Consider the following 19,227-nt stretch of genomic DNA (forward strand, 5'->3'; position numbering starts at 1 on the left):
ACATGATTTTGAGAATTCTCTGGAATGGAAAATTAAAGACGCCTCTGTTTAAAAATAAAATAAAATACATTCATTCATTTATACTGCAAACAAAGCCTGCACACTGGTCCTCAACAGAATGATTGTTTTATACAGCATTTGATCCTGACTTCCAGTCACTGTTACTGTGGAGCAGCGTCCAGTACTGAGGAGTCTGACGACATTACTCTCATCAGCACCACTCAGCGTACACGCTCAGTTCTGTTTCTCAGTGCGTAAACTAACATAAGCAGATTTATTTTCCTGCGGAGACCTCGAGCTGTCAGTCAAATAAACAGTAAATGCTTCCCAGGTCCAACTAGTCTAACTAGTTCGGTCTAAAAACAAAACAGAGATGCCAAGCTTAGAATATGAATTAAATGCATTTTATTATTTTGTAGGAAAATCCCAATGAAATTTCATTCGGTCAGAATATTAAGCTTGCGGGAAAAGCAAGGACTGAATTCAGTGGAAGCGTCTCTCTCTCTCTCTCTGCTCTCCAGTCATCTGCGGTGTCACTCGTCCGTCCGCGGGGCTTTGGCCGCCGCCGCCGCCGTCTCTGCCGTCTGCTCTCCCCTCCTCTTCCTCAGGCCCTTCATCTTGCGCGTCTGCAGTTTGTCCAGGTCCTGCTTCTGCATGTGCAAGCGGCCCAGTCTGGTGCCGAAAGCATCGTGGGAAATGTTCTTCTTCTTCTTGGGCTGCGAGTGAAACAGAAGCACACGAGGATCACGGATCCGCACCGACATCAGGACCAGAGGAGTTTTCTGTCTCTACTCACTGATCCTGATGATGTCTGATCTCAATCTAAAGCGCTCAGGTCTGTTCGAGAACATCAGGATCATTAACCTGACAGAAGAACAGCTCTGAGGTGAGGGACCCTGAACGTCACACATTCCTTTTTTTAGTTTAACACTAAAAGCAGAAAAATGAGAAAATGGCATCTTTTTCGTTTTGTCAAAAAGCATGGACATGTCATCAGCGCCACCTGCTGTCTGTCTGTCAGAGAATCTGCCTCTCATTTAGCCCACCTGCTGTTTCTCTCCTGCATGCAGAGGTGTCTTCTAGCATCATTTCACAAACCTACATTCAGCGCACTCAGTTTTTGCTTCACATTTTGAAATGTAGTCTAGTTTACATCATGTCTGCAGCGGCTGCCTCGGAGTTTAAATGGAGAGAGCACAGGCCAAGCCTTAGCTTGTATGAAGAGATTTCCTGTATCTGTATTTATTTGGGATTTGTTTTAAAATTGCACTTGTTATTTGATGCATGTCAATTTCACAAAGAAATGTGCAGCATTTTGACTGAGAAATAATAAAATAACCCCTTTTCATTTATAATTGGTCTTCAATATTTTGTTGAAAACATTGAGAAAATAAACTTTTTAAAAAATGTGATAAATAGTATTTAAAAAGCCTCATTGCTTAAATCAGTATTGTGAATTGCATGGCATCGTGCTTATATTCGTAGCTGATAAAGTTCAGCTGAAGAGTTGATTAACTGAACTGCATACGAGTGATTAGTCACTACAGCTGCAAATACATTTCAGTTTGAGAGAACGGTCTTGCTTCACTTCAAAACTGTATTTTGTGTTTACTTAGGATGCCTTTATGTTATGATTTTGTTTTCATTTCTGAAACAATTTTGTATGAGCTGTACGTGAAAACAGAAGACATCAGCACAGCTTAAATATTAGAGCCATTCATCCACTTTCTGTGTGTGTGTGTGTGAGTGTGTGTGTGAGAGAGAGAGAGAGAGAAGGTGTAGAACCATCTCAAGGCTGATCAGAAGAAATGGACAGCCCCTGAGTTAAATATATGAGTGTCACAGCAAAGGGTCTGAATACTTAGGACCATGTGATATTTCAGTTTTTCTTTTTTAATAAATCTGCAAAAATGTCAACAATTCTGTGTTTTTCTGTCAATATGGGGTGCTGTGTGTACATTAATGAGGAAAAAAAAATAACTTAAATGATTTTAGCAAATGGCTGCAATATAACAAAGAGTGAAAAATTTAAGGGGGTCTGAATACTTTCCGTACCCACTGTATATATACATAAGAATGTTAAATCTCAGTTATGTTTCTGTGACGGGTAGGTTTAGGGATAATGAAGGTTAGGACCACACTATAGTGAGATTTAACATGAGGGATATAACGATTCATTCAACTTCACATCACTTTTTTTTAACAAAATGTGGTTTAAGAGAAATTAAAAATGAATAGGTGTGCTTTTATTGTTGCTTGGACAAAATGCTGCACATTTCTTTGTGAAATTGAAATTTTTAATTTGTCAAAACCAAACTAAATTGAAATTTTAAAACGCATCCGAAAAAACAAATAAATAAATCTGCCCCTGCATTTTAATCACCATCCAAACAAAGACGCTCCATACATGCAGCATGAGCAGTGTTTAATCTCAATTAGATTGAATCATTTGAAATCTGAAGCAAGTTCAGAGTGGTCTGACTCTAGCACTGTGAAACTGTTCTACATAAAGCATGTCTGAAGGAAACCGCAGAAGCTCTGACTGAGACGCAGATGCACTCTCTGACAGCAGGTGGCGCTCATGAACAGCAGCGATGCAGCGTTTCCCTGGTTACCACTGTAAACAAAGCAGCTGCACTTATAAACAGCAAGGATACAGTATTTCCCTGGTTACTGCTGTAAACTAGGAGTGCTCCGATTGATGGGCTACCGATCACTATCGGCCGATAATCGCTTTGGGATGATTGATCGGCGATCTTTAAAAAGGCCGATCTCAAGCTGATGACGCTGCTGTGAGAGGTTTGGCACGACATGCAGCGGCACCGTCTCAGTCTCTGTCCAGCGCGGGTGAAATAATTATAATGCTGAAAGTGAGGTACTCATTTATTTCACTGAAATATTTATAGTTGGACAATGTGATATATGTAGAATTAATTTTCAACTGGCTCGGGGTGCATCGTTACATCCTTAATTAACATTCTATAAAACATTATTTACTATTATTTTTAAGATGTTGTCCAACTAAAGGACCCCACAAAGTAGCATGAACAAGGATATGTGTGTGTGTGCTACCTTCACTCCTCTGGGCTGTCTGTGTGCGGTTTTGTACAGGTCGTCTGAGGCCATGTGGTTTCTCCTCATGACGAAGTCAAAGGAAGGGCCCATGTCCTGCAGCTGGATCCGGGGCGTGCGACAGCCGGACTTCTTCAGCAGCACTCTGTGAACACAAGCAGAGCGTCAGGAGAGCAACAGGAGCAATGCAGCCGTCTGACGGACGGATGGACTCTTACTTGTAGCTGCGCATGTAGATCTTGCCCTCCAGCGCTGTGAAGTGAAGCACGTGCTCGAGTCCAGCCAGACGCACCGCAGACACCCGCGGCCCACAGAAGAAATCTGAGAGAGAGAGAGAGAGACGCTCAGTCCTGTGTGCTCACGCTCGCTCACCCTCACGCACACACTCATGCGGCCGCAGAGCTGCTGAATCTGATTGGTCGAGAGACATGACATGCATGATATAAGACCAAAGGAACTAAAAATAAACTGTTTATAGTCATGAAAAATCGACACTTTGTTTTAAATAAAATGTCACAATGTTCCATCGTTATTCAGTGTAGCACATATATTTATGTAAAAGCAAAACAACATGCTTATTCTGACTTTTACTTATTAAAATAAATGAAAAAAATGATCATATTAAATTAGATTATATTTAATGATTAAAATATGTAACACCTAGTGGTTTCAAGGATAGGATAAACTGACTATTAATTCATTTTTTAAGGCCTCACTGTGATTATAAAGTATTCTTTTACTGTCATCTAATCATTCTTGATCTAAATACGCCTGGCAGGATTTTCTGATAAATAAACTAGTTACAATATTTTTTCTGTAAATCAGGGTAAAAATGTACAATTGTCTGTTTTTGAAAGTATTACATGTTTATATACTTTTCTTATATAATATATATATATACACACACACATATCAAATAAAAATTATATTCAGGGTTTTTTTTGGTTTATCTTGGATGGGGGGAAAAAACGTAACAATTCACTTCTTTAAAAATAATCTGTTTATAATTTAGCACCATGCCAGCTACCACAGATATATTTATGTTGAGAAAAGAGAAAAAAACATAACATTAATAGGATATTAAAGGTTATCTTCGATAAAAAAAAAATCAGAGAATAAATCTGGCCTCACTTCATAAAACAAACTTTTTAAAAAAGTCAACCAAAACAGAAAAACAAAAAAAACCCTTAGCAGCAGAAGAGACACTAGTGAGCACCTGTCAGCAGGCTCCTCAAGCGCTGATGCTCCCGGTCCGTCTCGAACAGCTCCCCGGCGAACACCAGCAGCGGTTTGGTGCCCTCGGGACACGTGTCCGTCTACACACACACACAGGAGCTCAGGTCAGACGCGTCTCACACACACATACCCACGCTCAGGAGTCATCTCTGCGGCGTACCTTCACGTCTCTCAGAGACACGAACCTCTCGATGCCCAGCTCGAACATGTCCAGCACGTGGAAGTCAAACATGCGTCCTGTGAGCAGCAGACAAGCGTCAACACAAGCTCTTCCTCTAACACTGACCTCTGACCTCTGAGCGCTCTCACGCACCGAATATCAGGTTGTTGGGCCTCTTCTTGTTGTGCGAGCCGAACAGAAACAAGGAGCAGTCCGACTTCTTGGAGAAGAATTCCTGACGGAGAGCAAACAGACGACTGTTAGACGCTGAGGATCTCATATGAGGCTCCGTTACGCTCAGAGTAGGGCTGTGCAATATGGACAAAAATATTATCGATGACGATAATTAGACGAGTGTGTTGTTGTGCTGGTCTCTTAAACGGCCTCCTACAGTGTTTGATATCCTTCATATTCTGTGCTGGTCACTTCACAGCAGTGACGGAAGTTAATCTGTTCCAGTAAGTTCTAATTGATTTTTACCTTCATAAAGCTTTTTTTTCTAAAAGTGTGCTTCATCTTTTGAGTCGAATTCTTACATTTAATCAGTCAATTAGAATAAAAGACATTTGTGCTGCTACCAAACAGATGATATCAGTATCAGAATTCATGTGCAATGCAGAGGAAACACAGAAGCTGCATCTGAAGAAGCATTTAGATGTGTTTACTCACTGTTTAATGCAGCTCAGAGGGACAGTCTCGAAACTGAATGAGTATATTCTAAAAAATGTATTTAGACTTTTTTCTCGAAATTGAATGACTTTAATCTCAAGATGGTTTTATTTTTGTATTATTGCTTGGCCCTAATCCTCTTCCGTAATACGGATATTTGAAATGATAAAAAAAGAAAAGATACTTTAAACGTGGAATTAAACGCGATAAGCGAGTCGTTGCGATTGAACCGAATCATTTAAACGAGTGATTCATTCAGGAACGAAACACCGTCATGTTGCTCAGAGACACAAAACAGCGCTGTGGCTGTGGGGAATGATTTTTTCTTGGTGAATTACAGCAAAAACAGGCAATATAGTGTCTAAAACGTAAGTCTCTTGATATTTTTTGTTCGTTTTTGTGATATACTCGATGTTAAATCACACATCGTTAAAAACAATCATGATGTTACCGCAGACGATATATCTATCGCACAGCCCTGGGGCAGAGTGGTGAATCATGAGCTCACCAGCGCTGTGGAGTCGTCGAACGGCCGCACCATGTTCTTCCTGACAACACAATCACCATCACAATCACCATCACCATCATCATCATCATCATCATCACCATCACCATCACGCTGCACACTCACCTCTTGTAGAGCACGGCGTTGGGTTTCTTCAGCGCATACTGAGAACGACACACACACACACAGAGACAGATGAGGAAACACACAAGCAGTGAATGAGGGAGCACGGGATGCTGTGCAGCGGCGTCTCACCACGTCCTTGAGCGCCTGAGACACCGTCTGGCTGGTGTTGCCTCCTCTGATGATCATGCTGCTCTTCTGGTCCTCTGTCAGCTTGGGCTGGCGGCTCTGCAGGAAGCGCTTGGAGCGCCTCGTCTTCGCCTTCCTGAGGAACGACACACACACACACGCTTACAGCGACTTCTGCTGATGCTTTCTGGACACTCACTGCACTCTTACACTTTAACAATGACTTCCTTCATACGGCTTTCTTCAACATACGCTTCATTTCACTTTATTAGAGAGCCCAGCTCAGCTTCATCTTTCTACACGAGCACTCAAAGCTTTTCAACAGCGAGATTGATCATGTTTGTACAGAAGTCTCTTCTGCTCTCCAAGCCTGCATTTGATCTGAAGTACTGCAAAAAGAGTGACATTTAGAGGTTTTTTTACTATGTAAAGCAGCTGTGTTCTGTGTGAATATCTGTTAAACTGTAATGTATGTCTGTGATGCGCAGCTGTATTTTCAGCATCATTCCTCCAGTCTTCAGTCTCACATGATCTTCAGAAATCAGTATAATATGCTGATCTGCTGCTCAAGAAACATTCTGCTGATTATCAATATTGAAAACAGCCGAGTAGTTTTTTTCAGGATTCTTTGATGAACAGAAAGATCCAAAGATCAGCATTTATCTGAAATAAAAAGCTTCTGTAACATTATACACTCCTCTAGCATTCAGAAGCTTGCAGTCAGTACAATATTTGTTTTTTGAGAAATAATAGAAATGAACACTTATCTAGCAAGGATGTTTTAAATTGATCAAAAGTGATGATAAAGGCATTTCTAATGTTACAAAATATTTCTATTTCAGATAAATGCTGTTCTTCTGAACTTTCTATTCATCAAAGAATCCTGAAAAATTATACTCAGCTGATTTCTGAAGATCATGTGACACTGAAGACTGGAGGAATGATGCTGAAAATACAGCTGCGCATCACAGAAATACAGCACAGTTTAACAGAGATTCACACAGAACACAGCTGTTTTAACAGTAAAAAGAACTCTAAATGTCCCTCTTCAGCAGTACTTCAGATCAGATGCAGGCTTGGAGAGCAGAAGGAACATGAAATCGTGCAGCGGTAGCACGTGTGTGGCGTGTCCTGAAGCCGAGCACAGTATTCTGTGAAGAGCCTGAAGCAGCGGCGCATCTCTGACCCTGCTCCAGTGCTCGCCCGCTGAGGAAACAGCGCACTAAGCTACCGGTTACCTGTTGGTCAGGTGTAAGTACTGAGAACTTTACTTACACGATCCCGTCCCGATGCGCCATCGTGCAAGCCTGTCCTCAGCGATGCGAACACGTGCACCTGCACACAGTGAAGCCGGCGAAACTACTTCCGCTTCCGGTGGAGCCCGGAACTTTCATAATAAGAGTCGCTACACGGTTTTCTTTACATCACAAAAAACGACACGACACGACTTTTTTCCTTTTTCAGTTAAAAATAACCTATTTTAATAGGAAATGCGTTAATAAAGGAGTGAAAACTAAAGCCATTTCCCGAAACGTTGTTTAAATTACTCATTCCAAAAATCGCTGGAATACCTTCATATCCTCCTGAGAACAAGACGAGCGCGTTTGCGAATCATTCTTTAAAGCATAAGAAAAAATATTGAAAAATAGCTATTTCGAATAATGATAGTTTATTCATATGTTCTGCTATGCCTCTGTAGAGCACACCAGGACGCAATAAAACAAATGAAATGACATGAATAGGCCAAAAATAACTAAATATACAAACACACAATCCGATTATATAGTCTAGCTGTGCAACACTGGTGCTTTATTTCATTATTTCAACACTGAAGGTTTGTTTTACTTGTCTTAGTTTGTGCTTAATAAGGTGTTATAACAGGTGTTTGTGATGTTGCTAGTAAATGTCACAGCAGCACCTCTCTTTGATTAGACATTTTATTGGGCCTGTGTCTTTAGGATATGTATAATTTCCTTAATTATAACATTTCTAGCTCTGTTTTCAAACTTTTAGTCAAGCCTTGAGGGGCCCTTCGTCCACCAGAACTACAGCCTACATTCAGGCAAGCTGTCAGCCTTTTATTTTGCAGCAATAAAAAATATATGCCGTGAGCTTTAGCAAATTTGACTGACTTTTCGCTTTTATTTTTGCCATTCTTCTCTTTTTAAGATCATATTTGGGAGCACCTGCACATGCTTTCAAAGCAAAGCCATAACGCGTCATTTTAAAGGAACAGTCAACTCACTCTAAAATGCAGTTACAATATCTTCCGGCATCACGGGCCCCCCCTCAGCCCGGGGCCCTGGGCTTAAACACAGGTAAGCCCGTGCATTAATGTGACCCAGATTACCACTAAATAAACATTGCATTTAAAGTACTTGGGGGCCAAGCACCTATTGTATCTCTTCTTCTTCTTCTTCTTCTTCTGTCAGTCCATATAAACATAAAGAAACAGTTGTGAAATTTGGCACAGAGATAGAGCACTTTCTGAATATTAGCCACACCAAATTTGGAGTCTCTAACTTAAACCCTCTAGCGCCACCAACTGTCAAAAGTTGCATGAGCCCGTGCATTAATGTGACCCAGATTACCACTAAATAAACATTGCATTTAAAGTACTTGGGGGCCAAGCACCTATTGTATCTCTTCTTCTTCTTCTTCTTCTGTCAGTCCATATAAACATAAAGAAACAGTTGTGAAATTTGGCACAGAGATAGAGCACTTTCTGAATATTAGCCACACCAAATTTGGAGTCTCTAACTTAAACCCTCTAGCGCCACCAACTGTCAAAAGTTGCATCTCGTGACTTTTATTTAACTTTTATCAGACTGAAGATTGAAATAAGGTAATTATTGATGAAACACTATTCTTAAAGGGACAGTTCACCCAAAAATGTTGTCATCATGTACTTACCCTCGCGCCGTTCCAAACCTGTACGAGTTTCTTTCTTCCGCTGAACATAAAAAGAATGCTGCTAATCAAACAGATGACGTGCCCATTGTTTTCATTTTACCTTTATTTAACCAGGAAGTCTCATTGAGATTTAAAATCTCTTTTTCGAGAGACCTGGCCAAGGTAGCAGCCATACAGTAAGACAATTTTAAAATACAAGAAGTACACACTACAACAATATTTAAACATCCTCTCAACAAAAACAGTCACAAGCTTCCAATACCACTCTCTTTATGATGCCTTTAACTTCACCAGTAGACACAGATGTATCTAGTTTGAGATCTTTTTGTAAATTATTCCATGCCCAGGGTGCATAATATGAAAATGCAGTTTTCCCCAGTTCTGTACAAACTCGAGGTACGTTAAAAAGCAAACACTTGGAAGAGCGTAGCTGGTAACTGCCAGAACAAAGACAAAGAAGAGTGCAGAGATCAGCTGGAAGTTTACATAACATTGCTTTATAGATAAAAATGTACCAATGCTGTTTTCTACGTATAGCTAATGATGTCCAACCCACCATCTCATATAGAACGCAATGATGAGAACGGGACTTTGCATTTGTAATAAAACGTAGTGAAGCATGGTATACCGAATCAAGGCTTGTTAAGACTGAGGAGGCCGCATGCATGTATAATATATCACCATAATCAAGCACAGTTAGGAAGGTAGCTTCTACAAGTTTCTTTTTGGCATTAAAAGTAAAATTAGATTTATTTCTAAAATAAAAGCCAAGCTTTAGTTTGAGCTTCCCGATTAGATTAGAAATGTGTACATTGAACAAAAGTTGATCATCAATCCAAATGCCCAAGTACTTGTAAGAAGGTACTCTTTCAGTAATTTTACCATCACATGTAAAATACTAAGATTATCAAGTACTTGTGACTGAGCTTTTGAAAAAAACCATAAACTTTGTTTTCTGTGAATTTAAAACGAATTTTAAACTAACCAGAGCATCTTCCAGCGACTGAAATGCAATCTGAAGCTCTTTCACCGCCTGTGTTATAGATGGAGCAATTGTATAAATAATAGTATCATCAGCATAAAACATTTTTTTGCTTTAATGTCCTTACCCAAATCATTTATATAAATAGAAAACAAAATAGGTCCCAAAATGGAACCCTGGGGGACCCCTTTACATACCTCCACATGAACACACTGAGTCCAATCTACCAAATAATTTCTAAACCATTTCAATGTCCCCGGTCCGAAACCAGCACTGCTAAGTTTGTTTAGTAGCATTTCATGATTCACTGAATCAAACGCCTTGGATAAATCCACAAATAAGGGTTCCAATAATATCATTTAACACTACGGTAGCAGCAGTAATTGTACTATGGCCAGTCACATGTAAAATACTAAGATTATCAAGTACTTGTGACTGAGCTTTTGAAAAAAACCATAAACTTTGTTTTCTGTGAATTTAAAACGAATTTTAAACTAACCAGAGCATCTTCCAGCGACTGAAATGCAATCTGAAGCTCTTTCACCGCCTGTGTTATAGATGGAGCAATTGTATAAATAATAGTATCATCAGCATAAAACATTTTTTTGCTTTAATGTCCTTACCCAAATCATTTATATATAAATAGAAAACAAAATAGGTCCCAAAATGGAACCCTGGGGGACCCCTTTACATACCTCCACATGAACACACTGAGTCCAATCTACCAAATAATTTCTAAACCATTTCAATGTCCCCGGTCCGAAACCAGCACTGCTAAGTTTGTTTAGTAGCATTTCATGATTCACTGAATCAAACGCCTTGGATAAATCCACAAATAAGGGTTCCAATAATATCATTTAACACTACGGTAGCAGCAGTAATTGTACTATGGCCAGTACTAAAACCAGATTGAAAAGAGTTTAAAATATTACGAACATAAGCAGCTTTCCAAATTTTAGGTAAAGAATTCGATAAAAGACTCTTATTAAAAATATGAGTAACTGGCTCAGCAATAACACCCGCTGCCCCCTTTAAAAGATAAGGGTCTAAGTTATCTGGGCCTACAGAAGTTTTGTTATCAATGCCTTTCAACGCTTTACAAGCTTGATTTACTGAAACAGGTTTAAAAGCAAACACATCCAGATCTCCAGTCGCTGGTGTAATCACAGAACATGGGACAGTTGTATTTGCATTTAAACAGTCAAATACAGACCCAGCATGTATAAAGAGTTTATTTAACTGGTTGATCATAGTAACTTGTATTGTTTATTTTATCCAAGTCAACCTGAATATATTCAGGAAGGCTAGAGGCTACATGAGTCCCTGACATGGATTTAATTAATTTCCAAAATTTGGAAGGATTATTTAAATTCTCTGTGACTGACTTTAAATAAAACTTTAGACTTCATAATCATCAATGTGCACTTATTCCTTAGTGTTTTGAATGTAGACCAATCAGCAGGGGTGTTTGAAAAGCTGGCTTGTGCCCATGATTTATTTCTTAAATAAATTAATTCTGAAAGACTATCTGAAAACCAGGGGTTGTCCCTACCACTGATCCTGAACTTCTTAATGGGAACATGTTTATTACAGATGGACTGAAAAACTGATTGAAAATATTCCCATGCCAGTTCAACATCCTGTATTAGAGTTACTCTTCTAAGATCACTTTGGTATAAATCATGCAAAAAATCTTGCTCCTCAAACATTTTAAAATATCTTTTAAAATTAAAACGGGGTTTTATCTTAGGGATTTTTGTATCCCGGACACAAGCAATTACACAATGATCACTGATGTCATTACAGAATATGCCAGTTGAACTAAATTTATGAGCAGCATTCCTTATGATTAGATCCAGTAAGGTAGATTTATGTTGCACTTTAGCCTTGTTGGTGCATTAATTAGTTGCGCAAGGCTTAAGGAGTCACACAATTCTTTAAAACAATCTGAGGTCCCTGAGAGCCAGTCCCAATTTAAATCACCCGTAAAGATGAAATCGGAGTCATTTAACCCATGTAAAATATCTGAAAAAGCTTTGAGAGCCTCCTTTGTAGCAGACGGAGGTCTGTAACAGCCAACCACAGTGATATTAGAGACTTTCGAAACACCCACTTTGATGGCCAAAACCTCAAACGGTGTAGCTCTAGTAATTGACAAAGTCACAGAGCTTACAAACTTAGATTTAACACAGATGGCCACCCCACCTCCTATACCCACTCCATCAGTTCTGTGGACTATATGGCCATCAATAAATATAAAAACATCAGTTATCGATTTCTTAAGCCAGGTTTCAGAAAAAACAATTATATCAGCATTTGTCGTATTTACCCAAATCTTAATCATATTCATATCCAATTTAGGAACCAAACTTCTAACATTTAAATGTATAAACCCAAGGCCTGTTCTACTTTTAAAATCTGAGGGAGTGGGTAAACAATGCACAGATGTAATAGGCCCAGGATTTGGCTGAACATTTTCAGATAACATCAATAAGATCATACATATATCATACATCGTAATTTTAGGTTAACAGGAAAAGATTTATCAGGACCCCCATCAACGGCAAACTGACAAAAATAGTCCTCTGTGTCGATAAAAAAGCCATTTAACACCATAAGATTCTGAAGATACAAAATCTCATTTACATACACTTGGAAGTAAAAAATGTTCAGTTTATGAGGCAGGGTGATTGACTGATGATATAGCTCTAGAATACAATTCACTCTCCTTATTGTGTCTATTTAATTCATTTGATCCCTGGTTGCAAAAAAATGAGCATCAGGAATATAAGAAAACACATGATGCCAACTTATATGCTGATGTGTTAAAGGGGTCATATGATGTTGCTAAAAAGAACATTATTTTGTGTATTTGGTGTAATGAAATGTGTTTATGCGGTTTAAGGTTAAAAAAACACATTATTTTCTACATACTGTACATTAAACAAAATAGGTCCCAAAATGGAACCCTGGGGGACCCCTTTACATACCTCCACATGAACACACTGAGTCCGATCTACCAAATAATTTCTAAACCATTTCAATGTCCCCGGTCCGAAACCAGCACTGCTAAGTTTGTTTAGTAGCATTTCATGATTCACTGAATCAAACGCCTTGGATAAATCCACAAATAAGGGTTCCAATAATATCATTTAACACTACGGTAGCAGCAGTAATTGTACTATGGCCAGTACTGAAACCAGATTGAAAAGAGTTTAAAATATTACGAACATAAGCAGCTTTCCAAATTTTAGGTAAAGAATTCGATAAAAGACTCTTATTAAAAATATGAGTAACTGGCTCAGCAATAACACCCGCTGCCACCTTTAAAAGATAAGGGTCTAAGGGCCTACAGAAGTTTTGTTATCAATGCCTTTCAACGCTTTACAAGCTTGATTTACTGAAACAGGTTTAAAAGCAAACACATCCAGATCTCCAGTCGCTGGTGTAATCACAGAACATGGGACAGTTGTATTTGCATTTAAACAGTCAAATACAGACCCAGCATGTATAAAGAGTTTATTTAACTGGTTGATCATAGTAACTTGTATTGTTTATTTTATCTAAGTCAACCTGAATATATTCAGGAAGGCTAGAGGCTACAAAAACCAGATTGAAAAGAGTTTAAAATATTACGAACATAAGCAGCTTTCCAAATTTTAGGTAAAGAATTCGATAAAAGACTCTTATTAAAAATATGAGTAACTGGCTCAGCAATAACACCCGCTGCCCCCTTTAAAAGATAAGGGTCTAAGTTATCTGGGCCTACAGAAGTTTTGTTATCAATGCCTTTCAACGCTTTACAAGCTTGATTTACTGAAACAGGTTTAAAAGCAAACACATCCAGATCTCCAGTCGCTGGTGTAATCACAGAACATGGGACAGTTGTATTTGCATTTAAACAGTCAAATACAGACCCAGCATGTATAAAGAGTTTATTTAACTGGTTGATCATAGTAACTTGTATTGTTTATTTTATCCAAGTCAACCTGAATATATTCAGGAAGGCTAGAGGCTACATGAGTCCCTGACATGGATTTAATTAATTTCCAAAATTTGGAAGGATTATTTAAATTCTCTGTGACTGACTTTAAATAAAACTTTAGACTTCCTAATCATCAATGTGCACTTATTCCTTAGTGTTTTGAATGTAGACCAATCAGCAGGGGTGTTTGAAAAGCTGGCTTGTGCCCATGATTTATTTCTTAAATAAATTAATTCTGAAAGACTATCTGAAAACCAGGGGTTGTCCCTACCACTGATCCTGAACTTCTTAATGGGAACATGTTTATTACAGATGGACTGAAAAACTGATTGAAAATATTCCCATGCCAGTTCAACATCCTGTATTAGAGTTACTCTTCTAAGATCACTATGGTATAAATCATGCAAAAAATCTTGCTCCTCAAACATTTTAAAATATCTTTTAAAATTAAAACGGGGTTTTACCTTAGGGATTTTTGTATCCCGGACACAAGCAATTACACAATGATCACTGATGTCATTACAGAATATGCCAGTTGAACTAAATTTATGAGCAGCATTCCTTATGATTAGATCCAGTAAGGTAGATTTATGTTGCACTTTAGCCTTGTTGGTGCATTAATTAGTTGCGCAAGGCTTAAGGAGTCACACAATTCTTTAAAACAATCTGAGGTCCCTGAGAGCCAGTCCCAATTTAAATCACCCGTAAAGATGAAATCGGAGTCATTTAACCCATGTAAAATATCTGAAAAAGCTTTGAGAGCCTCCTTTGTAGCAGACGGAGGTCTGTAACAGCCAACCACAGTGATATTAGAGACTTTCGAAACACCCACTTTGATGGCCAAAACCTCAAACGGTGTAATTGACAAAGTTACAGAGCTAGCAAGCTTAGATTTAACATAGATGGCCACCCCACCTCCTTTGCCCACCCAATCAGTTCTGTAGACTTTATAGCCATCAATATAAATTAAATCATCAGTGATGGATTTCACTACTTTTCATGTCAGCGTTTGTCGTATTTACCCAAATCTTAATCATATTCATATCCAATTTAGGAACCAAACTTCTAACATTTAAATGTATAAACCCAAGGCCTGTTCTACTTTTAAAATCTGAGGGAGTGGGTAAACAATGCACAGATGTAATAGGCCCAGGATTTGGCTGAACATTTTCAGATAACATCAATAAGATCATACATATATCATACATCGTAATTTTAGGTTAACAGGAAAAGATTTATCAGGACCCCCATCAACGGCAAACTGACAAAAAGAGTCCTCTGTGTCGATAAAAAAGCCATTTAACACCATAAGATTCTGAAGATACAAAATCTCATTTACATACACTTGGAAGTAAAAAATGTTCAGTTTATGAGGCAGGGTGATTGACTGATGATATAGCTCTAGAATACAATTCACTCTCCTTATTGTGTCTATTTAATTCATTTGATCCCTGGTTGCAAAAAAATGAGCATCAGGAATATAAGAAAACACATGATGCCAACTTATATGCTGATGTGTTAAAGTGTTATTTTTAGCAGCATCACATGACCCCTTTAATGGTAAATCAGGTAGCCAAGTGGATTTCAGACTGACAGTTGAAAAGGGGAGATCTATAGACCCGAACAAACTCAGTCACACTGCTATACCCAAGGTTCACCGCTTTAACAATAAATATGGTACTGGGCCTGGAAAAACCCAGCAGCAAAATTGAGTCCTTAATTTAGAAAATGTAAAAGTCATACACCAGTAACGTAGATGGATTCCTGATAGTCCTAAACTGCAGCAAATCAGAGTCAGAAATATGTGCTGTCAATCCAATTACATCTTCAAGCCTCAACCAAGGTCTAACAGCTCTGATAATCCATGTGCTATTCGGCCAAGATCAGATCATTAATTCAGATTTAAAATGTAAGTCTTCCCCCAAATAGCAGAGTACTGGCAACCACTGAACCACTTGGAGGATCCACAAAGTAATACTTTGTACTTTTTTAGGAATTATACTCCAGCAGGTGGATTCAGGGCAGGCCAAGGCCTTTGCAAAGTCAGAGTTCTGTGGCAATCCAATAAAAGTATAGCATACAAAGATCCCAGATTGAAAGTGGTGATATTTTGCTTGAGAGAACCACTCATTCAGACTTAAATGAGATTAAAAAAAACTTATATAAAAACAATACACATACTGCCTTGGCTGCCATCTTGGATTGGGATGACTTCCATAGTATTTCTTTACCTACTGTGGAAGTCAATGGGTACCAACAACTGTTTGGTTCTTCAGAATTCTTCAGAATATCTTCTTTTGTGTTCAACATGAGAGAAACTCATACAGGTTTGGAACGACATGAGGGTGAATACATGATGACAATGTCTTGTAAATTAATTTGTGAACATGGTGGGAGCTCCGAAGAAAAGCCATTAAACTGGTGAGAAGCGTTCACACACATGATCTCAGTCCAGACATGCATTAGAGAATTTAACCCTGTAAGAACCTCTCTGTCTCAGGCCAATCTGCAGAATAAAGTCACACGCTCGATGCAGACGCACTCGAGTCACATGAGACGACACAACAGCACACAGACGTTCCTCCCTAAAGACGCCGCCAGCCAGACGAAGCGGGACGGAGAGAGTAACGTACCCAAAGCACAGGTGTACCTGTCGGGACTGAGAGGAGGAACAAACATGATGAAGCTGGATCTGACCAGAGCTGTTGATGAGTGACCGGCACACTCAGTAAACTCTGAAAGCAAACTGTGTGAATGTGTCAGTCTGCTTCAGGACACGCCTCTGCATCTCAAGGTCTTTCCTGAACACAGGACGAGATCTTTAGAAGAATGGCTTTCATTATATCTGAGACTTTTCTCACTATATCTTCTATGTTGACAGAAGGTTCGTTTTTGAGTGAATCTCTTTCAGTTGCATTAACTCGTTCTACAATTAATCCCAGTTAACCACTTCCTACACCCACAAAGCTCGTGTCCGTTCAGGTGGACGCACTTCATTGTGTGAAATGATGAGTTATGAAATATTCTACTAATCACACAGTAAAGAGAATATGAGTGAATACGACTCTCTGTAGAACTCCCAAATTAACAGCAATACGCACAGGTGAAGAGTCTGGAGGCAATGTGGAACCTCAATGCCTAACAATTTCCAAATACAACAGCACTGGCATGAAGTACTGTAGGAAACATGTTGGTGGACCAGTGGATGGGAATTGTAAACCAAATATACTGTATGGAGAGATCTATACACTTACGGTTAGACGAAGTATTGGGATAAATGGATTGTGTACACATATCACTGAGGATAAGTGTAATACTGTACTGCAAAGAACGTATGGAAACGGTAGTGTCTTGACTTTGTAATGCCCATGATGTTTTCAATACAAATAAAAATGAAAAAAAAGTGTATCATTTTTATTTTTGCTAATCTTAGTGAGAGAATATTTTGTGATATTCTCATCGTGTCATCTCTGTTAAGATGGATTGCTATCGTTTTCCCTTTTTTATAATTTTATTATAAATATTGTATATAACATTATAATCTGATGAGGACAGCACTGCTTCATTAACAGCATTTTTACATTAAGATCCTCAATTCTTCTGTTCTAATGATAAAACACATCACTGATTCTTGAGAAGTGGGACAAAACGGTGCAAAAGTGAAAAATAAAACCTTGTGCTCAGACAAATGAAACTACATGATCTTATATGTACTAAGCTACTGAGCTGTGCTTTGATGCAACCTCCCAACTTTTCTCTTTTTTATCAGAACCTGCTTTTTACCTCCGACTGTGATATAACTTTAACAGCAATCAAGATGTTTTTAACATTTCAAAACACATTCTCATGTTAGCAGACAGATGACTTTCACGTGTGACTAACAATTCCTCAACAAATATAAAACATCATAACGAAATATGATCAAAATATTCATCTGACGGAGGTGACGAAAACATTTGAACTATCAAATACACTGAATCAAGCAATCACTGTATTAAAACAAACACAACAAAGAGCGAGTATGTTATTGTTTATAACAGATTCACATGCAAGTATTTTGATATATCTTTGGAACACAAACAATATATTTTCTCATCTCAGAACAGTATGTCTGCTGTGGTAACACGGTAACTTTTAAAAACAGTTAAATTGACAAATGAACCAATAATTACCAGAATACAAACGAACTGTATGTATGTGTATTTGCAAACGTCCTCACCCTCAGTTCATCCCAGATCAGGATGAGTTTGTTTCGTCATCAGGTTTGGAGAAATGTAGCACTGCATCAGTGTCTCAGCAATGGATGCTCTGCAGTGAATGGGTGCCGTCAGAATGAGTCCAAACAGCTGATAAAAACATCACAATAATCCACAGCACTCCAGTCCATCAGTGAACATCTGGAGAAGACAAAAGCTGAAACACATCCAGCATTAAGACGTTTTGAACTCAAATACCATAGAGTCCATAATCCATAATAACGCTTCCTCCAGTGAAAGTGTTCTGGTCTGAATCAGGAGAGAAATCTGCACAGATCAAGCAAACAAGTACGTGGCTGGATTTTGATGTGAGAGACAACAGGAGATGCACTTTTTCAACGGAGGAAGAGTTATTATGGATTATGGACTCTTAAAATCATCTTAATGCTGGATTTGTTTCTCACACATACACAGCTTTTGGCTTTACAAGGCGTTAGTTGATGCACTAGTCGTGTGGATTACTGTGATGTTTTGATCAACTGTTTTATCAGTTTCAATTTTTGGATGAACGGTCACATTCAGTTATAAATTGTAACATATTTCAACGTGCTAAAGTTTGACAAAAAGTCACGTAATTTGCATTGCTGGGTATTTTGTCTCTATGTGTTTTAATTATATTTATGAAATATTTAATGTACATTTTAGTTGTATTATAATATAAGACCATCTTCGAGATAAAACATACCTTGTATATTAATTCTAAAAGTATTAGTATCTGTACACTAAAACTGACTGGTTCCTGTGTGGACGGAGACGCTATTAACCAAAGGCTGGTTTGAAGTCCAGGCAGAAGTCAAAGCAAACACTTCTTGCTCCGTTCACACTTAAAAAAGCTCTTAATACTGAACTCTCAAAGTGCACCAGATTGATGCAGATCTTCCCCAGACTCCACTACAAACTCAGTCTTACACAATCCTGCGGGAGACACTGGGTTTAGTTGCCAGTGATAACTCTTTCCACATTAACCAGTAAACACAGAGTAAACCCTCCTCTGGCAGATGACATCAAGTGTTCTACACTACAGCGGACCCAATGACAGCAGTCCCCGAGTCTGTGCTCCAGCGTGCAGCTTCCGCTCATCTACTCGCCTTCACTCAGTGCTGTTTCGTCAGTTTAGGCACCGACTGGTTAATCTCGTACGAGAAGCCCTAATTATCCAATCTAAAGTGCCCTTAACAGTTCAAGAAACAACAGCAG

The 19,227-nt window shown here is 38.7% G+C and overlaps 1 protein-coding gene across 1 annotated transcript; it reads right to left on the bottom strand.

Annotated features, from left to right (window-relative positions):
• Positions 1-388: 388 nt before the first annotated feature.
• rpf2 (ribosome production factor 2 homolog) lies at positions 389-7,270 on the bottom strand. Its single transcript, XM_016247946.1, has 10 exons — positions 7,170-7,270; positions 5,898-6,030; positions 5,769-5,806; positions 5,646-5,685; positions 4,622-4,703; positions 4,469-4,545; positions 4,289-4,388; positions 3,291-3,393; positions 3,073-3,217; positions 389-716 (listed from the first exon to the last, which is right to left on the bottom strand). The coding sequence occupies exons 1-10, from the start codon at positions 7,190-7,192 to the stop codon at positions 534-536; spliced, it is 924 nt and encodes a 307-aa protein (XP_016103432.1). The 5' UTR covers positions 7,193-7,270; the 3' UTR covers positions 389-533.
• Between the last annotated feature and the right edge of the window lie 11,957 nt (positions 7,271-19,227).

This window comes from Sinocyclocheilus grahami, unplaced genomic scaffold (genome assembly GCF_001515645.1).
Source record: "Sinocyclocheilus grahami isolate Dianchi unplaced genomic scaffold, SAMN03320097.WGS_v1.1 scaffold858.1, whole genome shotgun sequence".
Lineage (NCBI taxonomy): Eukaryota > Metazoa > Chordata > Actinopteri > Cypriniformes > Cyprinidae > Sinocyclocheilus > Sinocyclocheilus grahami.